The 18,759-nt window shown below is 35.7% G+C and overlaps 1 protein-coding gene and 1 pseudogene across 1 annotated transcript in view; one reads left to right on the top strand and one right to left on the bottom strand.

Moving 5' to 3' along the window:
- Positions 1–2,935, top strand: part of LOC121322104 (leucine-rich repeat transmembrane neuronal protein 3-like) — a 44,456-nt gene extending 41,521 nt beyond the window's left edge. Inside the window, exon 3 of the mRNA XM_041261629.1 lies at positions 2,482–2,935. Within this exon, the coding sequence (XP_041117563.1) occupies positions 2,482–2,637 (156 nt within the window). The 3' untranslated portion in view covers positions 2,638–2,935. The remainder of the gene's footprint in view (positions 1–2,481) is intronic.
- LOC121321629 overlaps positions 1–18,759 on the bottom strand; it is a 199,183-nt pseudogene that overhangs the window by 130,714 nt on the left and 49,710 nt on the right.

The following is an 18,759-nucleotide window of genomic DNA, read 5'->3' on the forward strand; positions in this document are numbered from 1 at the left end:
CAAATATAATATAAAGTTAATAAAAAATTACTTTTTATCATGTAAAAAAAAACATGTAAAAAAAAAAAAAATATATATATATATATATATATATATATATATATATATATATATATATATATATATATATATATATATATATATACACACACACACACACATATACACACACAACACCTCTTTGGAAATTATATGTTAGCAGTAAAATTGTACCATATGTCCTTTTATTTATATTTTTGTACTGCAAGTCCATAACTAAATTGTTAAAAATAACACAAATCCTATGTTTTCTGAATTTGTTTGCAATTACATAACCAATTGATCATTAACTGAAGATAACTTTGTTATAAAATGGTATATTTATATTAAGTCTAGAATGTTTAAAGCTGGAGTCCCATTGGTTTTACAATCACTTAGCCACTAGGGTGCCTTAATAAATGCCGCCCACAATTCCTTAAAAATATATATATTAGACTGCCATTAATAAGTATGTGCACGTATTTCATAAGCATATCAAATATTGATTATAGTTTACAAAAAATGCTTTGCAATGTGCAATTAGTTTTGAAACAAAAGTATTACTTAAATAGCAAATAATTAATTCCTGCCATCCCACAAAGAATTGATCAGTGCTAATGGGAAGTAGAGCCCTCTAAGGTTACATAAAGGTAAGATTCAAAAATTCATTTTGTTTATTACATTGACTGTGATTCTAATTAAATATCATTGTAACTGCATAGCAAGTGAGAGCTGTATTGCCTGTTTCCTAACATTTAAGTATGCTTTGATCAAAGGACTACTTATTTATCTTGATAATAATTCTTGGCACAAGGAAATCTATATGAATATTCTAGGTCAGGTTTTCTCAGGGGTGGGAAGATGCTGGTCTACTAAGGTTATTTTTATTTATTTGTTTTTTTAAATTTAGTCGTTGCCAATTATTTTTGTTATTTTCTCCCAATTTGAAATGCCAAATTATTATTTAGGCTCAAAGCTCACCGCTACCACTCCTGTGCTGACTCAGGAGGGGCGAGGATAAACACACGCTGTCCTCCGAAGCATGTGCCATCAGCCGCCCGCTTCTTTACACACTGCGGACTCACCATGCAGCCACTCAGTGGTCTTGTGGTGTTACTATCCCTGAGTTAATTAGAACTGTAGAACTATCCTCGCAAGTAATCGATTCCTCTTTTGTTTCCTTTTTAGTTACCTGACATTGGAGGTCCTGTTTATCTCTATGAAAGGTTGTTCTAGAGCAATAGCTGGCTCTTTTTACAGTGTTATATGCAGCAGATCATCAGATCCAGGTCAAAACAAACATCTGAATTTCTAGCTTTGAAGGCAAAGATGTTTGCTGTAATATTAGGAAGCTCCTTCTATTGAAAACTAATTTGAAAACACTCAGATCAGCAGAAATGCAAAAGTCCAGCCAATTAATTACTTTAAAATGTACCTTCTGGGAAACATTGATGTGCAGAACTTATATGGCAAAAAAGAATCCCATTAGGTAAAATGCATTAGCAGGCTGCTTGAGACTCATCTATTTAAGTTGTGTGCCAATCATTTTCCTTTAGAAATGCAGGTGTTTTAAGTAGCCACAGGAGGAATGATTCATTGTAACTGTACTAAAAATAAGGCAATTTTAGCAGAGATTTAAATGATAATATTAACCTGCTATTGTTTCTCTTTTTTTTAGAGGGCATATTTATCTGCGTCAAGATGCACACCTTAACACAGTTTCATTTTTCAGCTTTGTGATTATTGGTATGGATTCCATCAATGCATTTTGTATTGGTTTGTGGTTGTTAAAACATTGCTCAGATCCCTTCTTTGTTAGTTAAGAGCTGTAACTGGGTGATAGAAACTCGTAGAGCATGGCTCCTATTCCCATTAACCCGAATGGCAATAATATAAAAGCAACTTCTTACTTACTGTGTCCCCGGGATACACAAATAATGTATGGTGATATCATGTACTAAAGCATGGATTTATTTGCTGTCTATATGGATATAAAACTCCTGAGTCCCTGGTGTTAGACATCAGCTGCAAATAATTAGCGAGAAAAAAGGTCATCTGATGATTTCAGCCTGTATAATGTCAACAAGATTACAATTTTAACTGAAGGAATGTGTAATTATCAGGAAGCAAATAGAAATCCTATTACATTGCATTGTCTGATCTGAGGTCATGTTCTGAAACTTTCACCACTGGTGCACTGCACTCCAGCTCTGCGCTCCCTCTGACACTGATGAAACAATCCCACAAGCCCAGCCCTGGAGTGAGAAACAAGCTTGTTTCAGTCTAAAGAGGGTTTCCACCACCATCTTGAATTAAGTGGTGTGATGCAGAATAATGAACCAATTGAACCATCCACCTCTATGGATAAATTAAAACTCAAATAAAGACATTTTGTGTAGCTTATGTTTTCTTTCTTTCTTTCTTTCTTTCTTTCTTTCTTTTTCTTTCTTTCTTTCTTTCTAGATACCATTGTCGATGAATGTCTCATCCTTTCTCACCTTCGACCAGCCAACAATAAGCTACTGTGGCATACACCAAGAGACTATGGACAAACACAGAGAACGAGACTTAGAACTGAGCACAATAACGGCTATAACACGCCCCAGTGAGCATATGTAATAGACAGCTATGGTCTTACTCATGGCAGGTAAACCAATGCTGGATTCATGGACTAAATGATGGGGAATTCTACATCAGCATGAAATAAAAGGACATGCAAACTGCCCAGTGCTCTGAAATGTGATGAATGCTCTACGGATCACGAGACAAATGCCACGCAAGGACCTGCATTTGGAAGTAACCTGGATTCTTCACAAGTGGATGTTTTTCTTACCGTACAGTAGTTCAGCTGTGCAGTCTTTTTTTTTTCTTTTTTTTAAAAGAGGATCTTAGAATAAATCCTTTTTCAAAAATCTAATTAACCTACCTGTATGTAAAAATTATGTAAAATATTATTGTATTTTTCATAATGGATAAAGTTAAAAAAAAAAAAAAAAAAAAAAAGCAATCAGTTAAGTTTATCACTTATTATTTTAATTTGCATATTTGATTGTGTTTTTTCACATTCTAATCTGTAACATTTGTGTTCTTATAAAGCACATGTTAAATTTTACTGTTTTGCATTTCCTGTGTTCAAATACTACTATGGTTTTGTGTTGTACTGAAAATGCGTGATATTTATTTTACTTTTTTAGTACTTATAATGCAAACATATTTTGTAAATACATTAAACCAAAATGATTTGTAAGTTGTTGCCTTGGCTACAAAACGCAGTGTGGCTACATAAAAACAGTATTCCCTCTGAAATTATTATTATTATTATTTTTTAACAAATTATAATGCCACTTATTTTTCTATGGTGATTTAACACACCACAGTTAAACAGCCATCGTGATCTTCCCACAAACAAGAACCATGATATTACACTGTCTTGTGCAGTATCTCATAATCATGTTCAGTTACAGAATTACATTTCTCTGGTGTCGGTTTACTACACTACAACATAGCGTCTGAATGGTTCTCTAGTATATGTAAGACATATCTGGTTAATTGGTTAATTCTTCTTTGAGTAAAAACCTAAGTGTAAACAAGTTACAGAACTTGCTGCAAGAACTAGCTGTACGTAGAGGCGTCCCAAACACTTGCTTTAGTGTTTCAGTTGCATGAAAATGTCAGCTGTTTTTAACATCCAGTGCCACTCGTCAAAACTATTTTCTCTCATAAGCAATGGAATGATGTTTTTGCAAATTCAGCCACAGCAAGACATATTCTCTGGTTGTGTTCTGTGATCTAGTATTTTTGTATTGTTAGACTTGCTATACTACACATCCCTGGTGCAAGCTTTCTTTGACAAAAATAACACATTAAGGTAAGTATTCTGATTTTAGCATCTTAGTTGGAAGGAAAACAAACATAAGCAACAGATTTTCCTAAACTAATAAAACAAAAAAAAAGCACAAAAAAAATGTAATTAATGTATGGCTTTTTTTAATTTTTTATAAAACGCTAGGTTACGGATGTAACCCCTGTTCCCTGAAAGACGACAACCAGCAATACTTTTGAGATTTGCCTGCCACATTTACTGAGCATTTTATGTGAGAGCTGCTGATAGGTCCCTCCGGGGAGTGACGTCCTTGGTCCCGCCTCCTGAGGGAACAAATAGTTCCTTGTTTCTGTTCCACAATTACAAAATGGGTTCTTGGATTTTAAATTGCAACCCATTTTCATTTGCATTGCTTAATAAATACACATTTAAAAATTCCTTCTAAGCTATCAGTAGTTTGAATCAGTTTTCTGGTTAATAAAATGATTCTACAACAGAAAGTTTGCTGTTTGGTCACTCCTTTCCAAATCCTTTTTTAAGTTCATACTCAACATTATTGCCAAACACTATTCCCCCGTTAGTTGTCTGCTTTCTTTTAATGCTATGTTTTTAATCAAAATGTCTGTTGCTCGCAAGCCTCTAGTGTGTATTCGCATTGCCTAAAATAAAACAATGCAGCTGTAATTATAGGTTTGTCCTGTTATGCTAAGTTGAGGACATTTTAAATATAGGAAGGCTGAGAAATGTTTAAGCTGGAAATGGAAGGCTAGAAAATTAAGCAAAGAGGTATTCATTCTTGTTTCCCTGTTCAGAAAATAAATAAGCAAAATGCCACCCTGAGACTAATTTCTTAAGCAAAGAAAATGTGAGAAAAGACTTGGCACAATGATAGAAGAGACCATTGGAAAGAAAGTGAAGTCCTTACATTGCTGCCCTTTGAGACACAAAGCCACTCTGAAGTAAATCCTATTACCAGTGGCATTTACTAAGTTTTCAAGTATACAAACAGGATTTGTTTTTTCTGTTCAGGAAATCGGACGTGCAATGTAAAGGGGCTCTTTGCCTCTCGGGACTCTATAGAGCTCTCAAACAGCTAGTACACCAGAGTGTAACTGTTAGCCTGCTCCCCTGAAAAACCCTTCTTTTCAGAGGAATAAGAAGAATCAAGCCACAACATACCAGAACCTTTATCTCCCTTAGCAGGTGTTTGTTTCTGACTGTGCTTTGCAGAATGTATTTGTTTGTGCTTCCCATGACCTTTGATAGTCCAGCTAATTTACATGCATCTGCTACATTTGCATGAGAAAGACATGGCCCAGTAGAGGCCTCTGTCAAAGTCATGGTCATCAGCTTTCCTGTTTTGAACAAGACTGAGGTGCTTCTTTTCAGGGGCTGCTTTTATACTGCTTTTTCAGAAAAGTATTTACACAGGCGTACACATAGGTACAAATTAACCTTTTTTGATAGGCCAAAGTACAAAGCAAACTAAAACAAAAAAGCCTTGCATGCTTATTTTAAGGTAAGCCATATTGTAGGCTGCAAGGAAAGATACCTGTCACACAGGTTCTTCACAGATTTCAGCAATTTTATGGCTCCGCGCCGCACGGCATTTTCACAATCCATCGACACCTTTTATATCCAGTGGTTCTGAAGATTCTCCACCACTTCAAGGGAGATAGTTTTGGTTTATTTTCTCACACTGTTATGCTTGCTTTGTCTTCCAATCTGCTCATACAGCATTGCGTTTATACCTGTCTGACCCGACATATCCTTAATGCTGTCTCTGCAATGATTCTATCTACACGTATACTGTTTGCAATTGTTAAACTCATTTTTGATCCCTATGACTATAATAACTCTGTTGTCTTGCCATAATGTGGCTGTACTAGTACTGTTTGATAGGACCTTGTGTTACAATACGTATTTGTTATCCTGCTACAATCCGACAGAGCTAGTACGGTATGATCTGTTCTTTTATGTTTATGCCTAGTTATCTCTGAGCAGTGGACTCACTTTCCATTTTCTTGCTCGTCTTTTTCAGAACTTTGATTTTATTTTTGACACCCATGACTGATATAAACGTATTGTAGTGGAATGTACACAGGCTTAATTCTCCCAACAAACCAGTGAGTTGTCTGGATCTCTTACATATAAAAAAGATAGATATAGCTATTCTACAAGAATCCCACCTGAAACGCCAGGATGTTCCTGACTTTTTGTGTGGCTACTGACAACAAAACAAAGGGTTCACTGATCTTATTACGCTGTAGTCTTCAGATTACTATTTTGGATACTGGAGGAGATGGGGATGGGCAGATATCTTCCCTAAAAGCTTGCATCTCGGGGGGGGGGGGTGGCCTTTGTTTTAGTATACTATATGTACCGACAATATTTGAACCTCTCTTAAATCATTAACCAAATTATTATGAGAATTAGCTGACTTTAGTTTGTTGATTGGAGAGGTGATGAATGCGACTGTAGAAATCAACGAAACAGACTCCAGCGTCATCTGACCGTGCAGTTCTTGATGTTTGGAGGGTATTTAATCCATCTGCTAAAGAGTTTACCTTTTTTTCAATTAGACATAAATCCTTCTCCAGGATTGATTTCAAGTTTGCTCCGAAACCTTTGTTCTCTGAAATATATAACATTGATATCTTACCGATGTCTCTCTCACACCACAGCACTTCAATAGTACTTTATTACAAAATGAATCATTCCACACTTCATTTCAGTCCAAACTTGTTCAGTTTCTCAATTTTAACCGTGATTCAGTTAATGATCCTCATATTTTATGGGATGCAGTAAAGGGCTTTATTACAGACAATACTATAGTATTTGCATCTCATCTTAATAATCGTCAGTTAGAGTTGGAAACCCAAATGGCTCTTTTGGAGCATACTTTACAGTGTTCTTTGTCAGAAATGATTGAGCTCGAATTGGACATTACAAGGAAGGACCTCAGTCTTTTACTTAGACAGCATGCAGAGTTCCTTATACACAGGGCTCGGCAGAACTACTATTTTAATGGCAGCTCTCAGCCTTAAAAATTTGCAGCAACGAACGCTTTTCAGACATATCATCTGTGAAGACAGAAATAATGAAATAAAATGTCTGATCCACTTCTAATAAATACTGAATTTCATTCCTTCTATTCCAAATTATACAGTTCTGATACCCCATATGACAAGGACAATTGTGAGCGGTTTCTCCAGAACCTTAAATTGCCATGCCTTCTGAGTGATGAATCAGCTGCACTGAGAGTGCCATTGTCTCTGGATGAGATGAGGGATGCTTTACAGGAAAGGTGTAGAACTAAATCTCCCAGCTTTGATGGCACACCCCCTGAGTTTTTTTCTCACTTTCTGGAATCAACTGGGACTCTTGCTATTGGGGATGGTGCAGGCGGCTAGAGTGGGGTTCTTTCCACAGAAATGTTAATAATGCCATTACATCATGGTTACTGAAAAAAGAAAAGGACCCTTCTATCTGTGCTAGTTATCGCCACCTATCGTTGATAAACGCAGACATCAGCTTATATAACAAGGCGCTCTCTTGTAGGCTTGAGTCCTATACGATGTGATGGATCACTTCACAGGTTATAGGTATCCAAGGTAAGTATTGGATACAGTGGACATGTGCTCAACACCAGAGACTGGGCTCAAAACCAGAGATAAAGTTCAACAGTTTTATTATTTACAAAGAACCAAACGTATACTGTTCAAAAGAAAATAAACACAAATTAATTAATTCTTCTTTTCAGTTCCTTGTTCTCAATACGTTAAGTTGGGCAGCCTTTAAGTCTTTTTAATCATAATCCGCAAGGATTCACTTGATGTCCAGTGAAGTGTTTCTATCGTCCTGATGTGCCAGCAGGGATCACTGTTCAGAATAGTGAAGGAGCAAGCTCGGGTTCCCAGGGCCCTCTTGTGGGCACTGGGTGCAACTGCAGCACCACAAATAAGTGTGTCGTTAACTTCAGGTGGACTTTATAATCCTTGGTGCATTGTTCTTGTTGCTCTCCTTTACAGGGTTGCCCTCTGGTGGACACTGGCGGTTCATGCAGTCCAGCTGTTAGTTACCCCCTGCACATGTACAACTGATAGTCCGTTCTTTGGTCTCTTCTATTTTTTAGGTTCCTTTTCGTTCCCAAGATGAAGAGGGCATTCCTGTTAATCACCCTGCTTGTTTTCGTGGGCTTTTCAGTACCAACAATTCTTTACCCTTTTTGTTTCTCTGTGCTTATTTTAACCAACGAATCAAGGACACAGGCCTTTAAGCATGATGCTCCTGTGTGTTTATTTTAAAGAATACAGTACAGTCCTTCAAGCATGTTGCTCATGTGTGCTTATTTTAAACAACTTCCAAGTTGAATAGAGACTCCGATTTGTCACACAGTAAGTTTTAAAAAGCTCTTTCAATGTCCCCTCACAATCCTGTGATACAGTTGATTAAGTACTCTTCTTTTAATTCCACTTGGCTGCACAGACTAATAGACAATTGTTGATACTTGCTTAATCCATTTACAGCGTAGCAAGCAGTTGAAAGCGATGCAACTTTCTTTTCCCATAACAGCAATGGAAAGTAGCAAGGGTTTTCTTTTACCTTTCAAGGTGATTGTGATACTGCAGCTGTCTGGATAGATACTGGCTATAGTGGATGATCGCCTCCTTCTCTCATTTGGCCCACACTTTACATCCCCCATTCCACTCCTGACATCATTCTTTATTTCCTTCTCGATCCCAGCATTCATTCCACTGGTGTTGCAAGTCACTCTGGGCAATTAAGTTTTTAATTTCTATCCTCTGCCATTTTAAGCCCGTATGACTGTATTTCCTTATCATGCAGCACTAATATTAACTCCTTTTATATAATTTTCCTTAATAACCCACTTTTTTTTCCATAATGACTAAATTAATCATCCATTATCCAACTGGTTTTATTAAGACCCGGTTGGCAGCAGATAATGTTCGCCATCTCGTGCATATTATACAGCAGCCATGGATAAAATCAAAGTTGTTTAAACTCATTTTAGATATTGATCTATAGTATACTATGATTACACATTTAATAAGCAGCCCAGTGGATTAAGTTGTCCACAATTTTGCCAAATGGGGTTTTATTATTATTTAAAGACATGAGAAATTAATGCTTTTATGAGAATATTAATAGCTGTTTTAAAGAGTAAGTAGTGGGGTTCCGAAAAATATAGCGTTATACGTCGTCACGTGTTGTTACAACTGCTTAAATAATGTACCTGTCATTTTTCTTTTCATTGTGAACATCCTGACAACTTTTTACACTTTTTGTGCACTGGGGTTTGAGATCTGTCCTCTAAATCCCTGCAAGAAGAGAGATTAAAAAAAAAAAAAAAAAAGTGCTCTGGCTTTTCTTTTCCATACCACATCATGGATCGTTATTGCTGTGTTTCCTGTTTGACAATGTGATCCTTACACTAGAGCACCATGTGGACCAAAATGCCAAATGCCCTGGTCACAGGTATTACAGGAACTGTCAGTGATGTGAATACATCTTTTACCAGGTACATGGCATTTGCCTGTCGCTTAAAAACACAGGGAACTCATTAAAATATATCCCTAGACCATAACATCTTATTGAATTATTGTCTTCTTCTGCAGAGATAGGGCCTGTTCTTTGGCCATGCCAATGATTCGTCCAGTAAATTTAAAGCAAGGTACCATTTTGAAATGACTATGCAAAAGCTGTGATGGAAAAAAAAAAACATGCAAAGAAAAGCACACTGCATTCAACCATAAAATATGAGCAGTTATAAAAACTTGACTAGCTATAGCTACAATGTGTTTAACGTCCTTGACTCTGTTGCAGCTATAATAGCCTGTGCACAATGTGTTTAACACCCTTGTTTCTACAGTGTCTTTAGTGAATTTTATTCCATTCTGTTATCAGGATCAACACACCAGTGTGTTACATCCTCTTTGAGAATATGTCTATGTGGGTTTGCATAATGCATAAATTCATTTTTTATGGATGCAACTGTAATACCACTTCTTAGCTTTGAACTATGTGCATTTTTTTCTCATGAAATGTTTATTTAAATGTTACATTTAAAAGGAGATAAACTGATTATTGTTTCTTGCATTCAAACATGTACCACAAAAGTCAGATTAAGGTTAAACACCCCAATGTGGTGCAAATCTTAAAACTTTGTGGAATTTGAAGTAAGTAGCAGGACATTCACTAAAGAAGAGATAATTCAGTAGCATCTGGTATTTCAAAACATGCCTTTTCATGTGATGTGCATGCTAACAGACATGGTACCTTTCCATAAGGATGTTTTAATACAAACACAAGGGCACTGGAAGCAGGATCATTCCTCTCTTCATTCATAAAGATGACTCCATGTAGAAAACACACTTCGGAGAAACATATCCATAGATCAAAGATGTCTATTAAGTTAAAATTTCCTTACAGCATTGCATCTTCTGTAGGCCACTTCCAAGACTGCCCTAATGGGTATATTTTACCTAAAGCAAACTAGTATTCAATGCGAATTCATCACAGGAAGTCAAGTGTGAAAAGTCTATCAGTCACCTCAATGGAAATAGTTCACATTTCCACAGCATCAGCAATTTTAATTCCATCTATGAGAAAAAAAATCTTATTTCAAGCCCATCCATAAATCATCTAAATTTTGTGTTATATGTGCTACTTCGTATTGAAATCACAAGACTGTGTGGGTCAATAATACATATTTCTTTAGACTAAGCTTGGGAATTTTTGTGTAGAAGGAACATATATAATTGTATACAGCACAATAAAGACATTATTCAGAAAATGCTAAAAAAAAAATAATATAATATACTGCTAGTTAGTCATCTAATATATATATATATATATATATATATATATATATATATGTGTGTGTGTGTGTGTGTGTGTGTGTGTGTGTGTGTGTGTGTGTGTGTGTGTGTGTGTATACACACAAGAATAAAATAGTGGTCACATTTTCAGAAAACTTACTGAAAGTACTGAGTTAACTTTATTATTTTTAACTTTTAACATTCATAATTAATTTAAAAAAAAGAAAGTATAAGACATGTAGGAGTATTCATTGAGACCTAAAATTTGAGATTTTAGACAACAATATATGTTTTTGTTTCGACTGGTTCACCAATGAGTTGCAGAAGGCTGCAAAGACAGTAATGTGTTTAACATTTTGAAAAGTTAATTTAAAAAAAAATGCATAAGAAAATTGTAAAAGTATATGTGAAATGAATGTATGAATTCTATTTTTTATCTTTTCAAAGATCTGTATAATGATTTAAGTTCATAATAGAGATTTTCACTTCAACTGAACAAATGTGGAAACAATGAATGTTATCCGTTACAAGATGAGACATGTGAACTTTCACTGTACTTACAGATAAGAGAAGGATGCTGCCTGTATTTACAACACAAGGAAGGCTGCTTGAAGTGATGGTTTCCAAAGACCCATTCATCACTCTAAGATGGCTGAATATGCAATCAATGGCTGAAGCTCTGAGGAAGTCTGGCAGTCTTAGAGAGCCTCAGTGCAAATACTGAGTTATGAGCTACTGTGCAAAAAGGCAATTGCTTCCTCTGTCTATTTATTACAGTGGTCTAAACAATAACAAAGGCCAGTTAATTTCAAACTGTCTTTTGCACTCCTGTTTAAAGTGATGTTTCCCTATTTGCAAGCACATAAAAGCAAAATGTCGGCTTTCCTGCCAAAGTTAAGCTTGTTTATACAAGCCCACAATACATTAAATCAACTTAGCATGGTAGCTTTGTTTCATTTATATACCATGTAAAAAGTGTATACTATAGTCCTTACTTTTCAACGCCTACATTTGAATCTACAATCAGAATGGAGCCAAGAGGCATGGAGGTATTCTGCAGACAGCGGCTAGGTGCAACATTTTCTCACAAAGGTAAGTACAGTACATTGTAACTTTTTTTCTGAAAATCTGCTGCTCACAACCACCTACATATTTTATGTACATAGGAGAGGAAATTACCTACCTTTTATTAACCGCAAAAAAAAAAAAAAATCTTATGTTGGAGTTTTTGACTTGCCACTCTGCTCTTAATGTTTTTTTTTTGCTTGTTTTGTTTTATTATTATTATTGACAATTCTATATGTAAGCCATACGCAAATCAATCTTTATTTTAACTACAAAGGACATTTTTTTTTTATTAAAACCTGTGAGAAACCAAGCCAAGATCCCAGTCAACTCCTTTACAGAAAAAATGATTCAAAATATGACATACTACCATTATCAGCATTAGCCTGACACTGTCCACTCCAAGGCTGAATTATCTAGTGAAAGAACTGAAGTGGTAAAAATGGAATGTGGGTTACCATGGAAACCATTGCTAGAACAATGGGTTCCTCTCATACTCACCCTATTCCGTGGGTCTATGACACTCAATTAAATATTCGATTTAACTAGGTTTCCAAACTGGAGGAACTTTTGATTATTTATTTAAATTGTTACATTTTTTCACATGTTAAAACAGATTGGCTGTTTGTTAGCAAGGTAGTCCAACAAAGAAATGATATTGAACTACTGTAATTGTGTTTTGAATCCATGGTCTCTGATACTTTTTGTAGCCGTAAGAGTTCCTAAGAGACCATAAGTATTTAGTGGCACAACAGTCGTCTTCAAGATGTAGCAATTTTTCTTTTTATCCTGTCAACGCATTTTTTAAAAGTCACAATTCACTCCCAATGGGGAGATCTTCACTGCTACTCCTTCACCTCATGACTGACGTGTCAACATAAGAGAATTACTTGAATATGCTTCTGAGGCAAATCTGAATAGAGGAAAAGCTGCAGTAAAAGAGGACAAACCAGTGCACTGTCCTGGTCCACGGCGTGTGGTTCAGACAGCTGCACTCTGAGATGGATACTACAGTAACTGAAAAAGCTGGTAAAATATATATAAATAAAGAAAAAAATAAAAAGCATGCCTTTTGTGCCTTTAGATCAATCTTAAAGTGTGATATGCTATACAAAGAGATTACTGCAGTGAATAAGGCATTATTTTCATGCATTCATGTATTACACATTCCAGATATACAGTATAACATTGTATTGTTATTATCCAGTACTATAAAAGTTCTTCTTATATAGTAGATCTAGTATGTTGTCTGTTTACAGGTATTGTAAGATGCCATGGTCCTTTTATTACATTGCTATCACCAAATAACCATCTTTATTCGATTCTATGGAGCTTTAAAACTACTGAAGAGAAACCGATGAAGATCCTTAGTCTTAATTAAAAATACATTCCTGGGAGATGTGTAACTATTGTGAGAAATAACTGATTCATTGAAAGAATGACAGGAGAAAAGTCATGGAGCACATTTAACTGAAATAGAAATGATAGCAACTGGAAACAGGGATTGGTTGAGTAAAACATTCAAGAAACATTCGATACTGGAGCATATCAGACGATTATTCACGGAGTTCTACTCTGTTGATGTTCTCGGTAAATTGCTCAGATATAAGGACATCCATTGAAGTGCTGGAAGAGAGGATGGGAAGTATGCTACTACAAGATGATCTGCTGTAGTAGATGAAGGAGGAGGGTAGTCAGTTAATACAGCTGAATATGTGAAGGATACATCCACAATTACTGTTTTACTGTATGCATACAGTATAGTGTGTCCAGGTTCAGAGAAATGCAATTAAGACTATCAGAAGTTATACTTAGAGGATGTAAACATAATTAATTCCTATAAATAATGTAACACTGTAAATGTCTAAATACATTTAGAAATGCCCATTTAGTAAAAAATATGCAAAAAAGAAATGTTTGGACAACCCATATTACTCATATTTGGAGTTCAAATAACCCTGCTATAATGCAAAGATGAAATCTAAAGGAAGCATTGACTCAGTGTCAGGACCCTGATTTAATCCTCTTATAACTGTCTCATACACCTGGCTAATATGGATCTAGGTCTACTGCTAGGAATGAAAAAGATCAAATGAATAATGAGTGTGTTTAATTATGAAAATGTATAATAAGGCAGTTAACTCTCAAGGTAAGGCATAGGGCATAATATCTTCAGTTGCTAACAAAAGCACCAAAAAAGATGCCTGGGTATTATAGCAAATCCAAGTCTTTCTTAAAAAAAACAATACAGCAATAAACAATACACTTTTATTATTAAAAACAGATTCCTGATCTACTGAACAGATACAACATGCACCTAGATAAAGGTTTCTGACAATATTTCTTTCTTTTGTAAGATGGCATATACTACAACAAAATGAATTAAAATTAAAAGATTAAGTGTACTTTTTTTTACTGATTTACTTATAGAGTTTGAATCTCTATAATTAAGAAACTAAGAATACTTTCTGAGCTGGCAAACAGTCTAATTCGAGGTGCAAAATGTGTGTTTACCATAGGATGTTCCAGCATAGAAGGCATGCTAATTCGACACCCCTGTGGGATTACTTACATTACTGATGTACTCAGAGAGCAGTTCTTGAAGAGCCTGACGCACCATATTGCACTCTGTAATGATGCGCTCCCGGTGGAAATCCCCTGTGCAGGAGGAGTCGGCCAGCAGTGCAGCCCCACTGATAATGGCTTCTAAACGTTTCTCCAGTGCTGGCCAGATGCTCTCCTCCCTCAGTCAAGGGATCGATGATAATCACACTCTGAAAATGACAAAATAACAAGCATGTCAGTGACGGTCCAACCCAGCCACTGCTGTAAATTCAAAACCATACATTACATGAAAAGGTAGATGATCCTAAACTACATTATATCTGTTTGACATACAGATGGGCAGGTGCACTTCTTCACACTCCATACTTTTATACTCTCGATAAGCGTATACTAAAGTATCTGAAGACCAAGTTTCATTCTAACTGAATATGCAGTTCTACATGTAAAAATGTGTGTGACACATGAATAAAGAGACAGGCAGAAACTCAGCAGCTACCTTATTCTAAAAATCTACTTAGAAAGTTTTCATTGGAATAAGTCGAGATTAAGGTTTAATCGCAATTGTGTAAGTACTTCTCTGGATTGATATAAAAATGTTGTGTGACATATGGATAGAGACAGACTGATAAACAGGGTGCCTACACATAGTAGCCTGAGAGTCTTATACTTATATACAAACACCATGGAGATTTTTTTTAAAAACAACAAACATACATAAAACATAACATTAGTCAGTCTACAAAAGCAGAAAAAAAGGAAATTGAATCTAAATATTATTTTTACATGTGTTATAATGTGAACCGAAGTGACAGACTAATCACTTCATTCAGGTCTTTAATCTTGTAAATTGGTAAATTTCACAGCGTATACAACTACAAACTAAAATTTTCATCTATATATCTTTAGAAAATAAAGTTTAAATTTCAAAAAATGTGTTTCTGCTGTGGGAGAGTTTTCAGTTATTTTTTACTTTTTTGTTTATTTGTTTGTTTATCAGTTTGCTTTAAGACTGTAAACCACCATTACGTTGTATGTTGAACAAAATATAAACCTCAACTTTCATAGAATGCATTATGGGGCACTTATTTTTGCTGTTTTGTATTTTTTTTTAATATGCCTGCAATGTGGTATTGAGTTAAGCTGTCAATGGCTACAAGAGCCGAGGTAGTTCAACATCACCGTGAAAGTTTTTTTTAGGTGGAATTTCAAGTAGAGCTGGTAAAGTTAAATGCTCTCTATTAAAATCACAGACACTAAGAAAAAACACAGAATATGTGCCGCCTGTGACCTTACCTATCTCAGCCTTACCTATCGCTAATAATAATATGATACAGAATTTCTGTCAGTGGCTTGCTGATCTTTTTCAAGAGGGGAGTTATGTGTGAATACATATAGGGGGACGTGTATCAAGCGTTTGCTGTAGCATTAAGGCCATATCACCGAGTTTATGCCACTCTTAAAATTGCCCCGTATGTATCATGACACTTTTGGAAAGTTAAGGCAGTGTTAGCACCGTCAAAATCTGCTCCGCCATGCAATGCGCTTCGCCGCTCATTAGCCATGCATTTTAAGGTGTATGAAGCCTTAATTATATGTCTAGGCAAATTGTATGTGGGGCTCATTTGTAAATGAAGTCTGTGATATTAATATGAGGTTTATGAAGGGGCAGAACAGCGGTGCCAGCCCTAAAGGGGTCCAGAAATAAGACTTCAAATTGGTCTTATCTGGGCACAAAGAAATCAGCTGATAGGGAAGAGCATAAAATAAAATGCATATTTTTCACGGGATGGAGTCAAATACACAAATTCTGTGAAATTCGTGATATCTTGAATTTTCAGGCGCATTTATTACGACGAAGCGTGCATGCTCTTAACCTTCCTGAACAACCCAGGAACAGAGGGGGAGTACTGTGAAGAAGGGAGAGTATTTAGGGTCTGCACTAACCTTTTTCCTCTCCCTAAGGATGAAATTCTAGCTCGATACCAGCTATTTCATTGTGTACAATTGATTGTATTGGTCGTATAATAAACGTGGTTCATTATATCCTTTTCATTATGTATATTTGGTTTTGTCCATCGTATAATAATAATATAATATGAAGTCAAGACACTTAGTCAACAGGGGTCATTGCCTCTCCAAATGACCTGCCTATTGTTCAATTGAGGTAGCCCATTTGGAGGTGAGGTGCAATTTTTCAGATTAGTCTGTCAACCTGTACTACTGGTAGCCCATTTTCAGGGCTGCAGAACACTGGCGCAGCAGAATTTTCGCATTTAAATGTGCCAGCTTATGCCGTGCCTCATTAATTTTGTGCCAGTTAATACTGGGATGGGGTAAAATTTGTGCCGCAGCAGGACGCTACTTTACGCCATGACAATTTAGTGCTGCGGCGGTCGATCTTGACACATGTCCCCCATAATGTAAAGTGTCTTACTGTTTTCATATAGACGACTACGGTATGTGACTTCTAAAATAAAGGTAATTATAGGGCCTGCCAGATGGAATCTACTTAGCATCTGTCTTCACAATCAGAAGGCATTTGCATCAGAGTTAAGAAAGGCTGATCGCAGCATTATCAATCTCTAATGAGATATATAATAGACGGGATGAACGATTCTCTAGGTTATACTAGAAATCCTTGGAATCTGCAAACATCAACAGTTAACATATTCACAGCAACACCTTGGAATCTGCAAACATTAATGATTAATCTATTCACAGCAACACCTTGAAAACTAATTGTTTTAAACATATAGATTTTGCAATTTCACCTTACTCAAAAGTTGTTCTGTTTATGTTACATATTGTATTTGAGAGTATCTAGAATTCTAGGATTGTCATTGTGACTGGACCACCAACATATTTTATTATTAGACAGTAATTTGGGTTTCATAGCGCAGACAGATGCAAAATGGCTGTGCAGCCATTTGCTTTGAAATGTTGCCTTTGAAGTAAAGTACTGCTTTTATATATAATGATGATGATGACGACGACACCACAAAACCGTGTTTTAATAGATCTGTAAGCCATGGGTGAATGTCACACTCAGAATAACATAATGGGTACAAACACGTTTATGAGTATCATTAGTCTTTTAGACTTAGTTCTGCATCCTATTTGAAATGAACTTAAGTACATTTGAACAAGGAGGCACACAACAGTACTGAGGAAAAACTAAATGCTTTAAAGTTGAAAAAGTTTAAAAATAAATAGGCCTACAGATTATTATTATTATTTTTTTTTTAACATAACATAGTAAAAAAAATGTCCAGATTGGAGATTATACAAGATATTGCCATTGCTTGGTGTTACTGTCTCCTGACACCTGCCTATAACTGCAATTTACTAAAAACTAAAAAAAAAAATGTGATGTCACCTCCAGAACAGCGGAATGTGTTGATGTCATAGCTATTGCACTGAGTAATCCCAGAGTACAGTAGCTAGTAAATAATACAGTGTCCATTCTGAGTATTCATACTACCATATCACCGTTCATATTCATATACATTAAAAATAAATCCTCAATGTGTAAACTGAACATGATACACATAGAATATATGAAAATGAGCTACATTTTGCAGTTTATTCTAATGTCATACTTGCATTTTAATCTTACACAGTTCAATTTCAAAGCAAATTGTAATAATTTATTTTTAAACTGTTAAATTAAATGGTCTAAATGATATATAATAAATAACTTTATGTTGTAGACTATTATGATTTTAGACAATATTGATTAGCCAATAAGCTGTTTTTAATCTGTTTTTAACCTGCAATAGTCTGATAGAAACTTTCCATGTTTCTATCAGACAGTAGGTCGCTGTTAGTTCACAATACTTTCGCACAGCAAAAAGCGGGTTACTGGTGTTTCAATATTGTCCCATGATACCTGCTGGAAAACAGAGACATGTCAAGTGCATTAGAGAAAGCATGATTGTTAAAACATAACGCTCTTTGGTTGCTTTGATTTGCCAATGGGAATTTAGGGAACATAAAGTTGAAATGCAAGTTCTTAAAAGCTTTTTAGAAGTCTATCTTTTACCATTTCACCAAGCAATCTCAAAAATGTTTAATTGTCAGTGTATGGGTTGCTTGGCTTATACAGTATGACTTCTTGGTAGCTGCAGTTTTGAATGATTGAATGGATTTTAATTGCAGGCCTCTAACGTAGCAGCACTCCTTTTTATTTAGTTGCAACCTGTTCTGTTCCTGGCACACTATATATTTTATTCTGTACAGTTCTGTACAGTATGAACTGTAAGGTATTTATTCAGAATAAGAACCACTTATATGCATTTCAATTATACCATGCAGACTAGGAGCACATTTTTAATTCTAGCAGTCTTGGTTTGTCAGATGATTTGTGAGAGGCTGTGCGGTACATCTTGCCAGGCTCACTGCCCTCGAGACCAGCAGCTGTGGGCAACAATGAGAAGAGATTGCAAA

The sequence above is a fragment of the Polyodon spathula genome, chromosome 10, assembly GCF_017654505.1.
Source record: "Polyodon spathula isolate WHYD16114869_AA chromosome 10, ASM1765450v1, whole genome shotgun sequence".
Taxonomy (NCBI): domain Eukaryota; kingdom Metazoa; phylum Chordata; class Actinopteri; order Acipenseriformes; family Polyodontidae; genus Polyodon; species Polyodon spathula.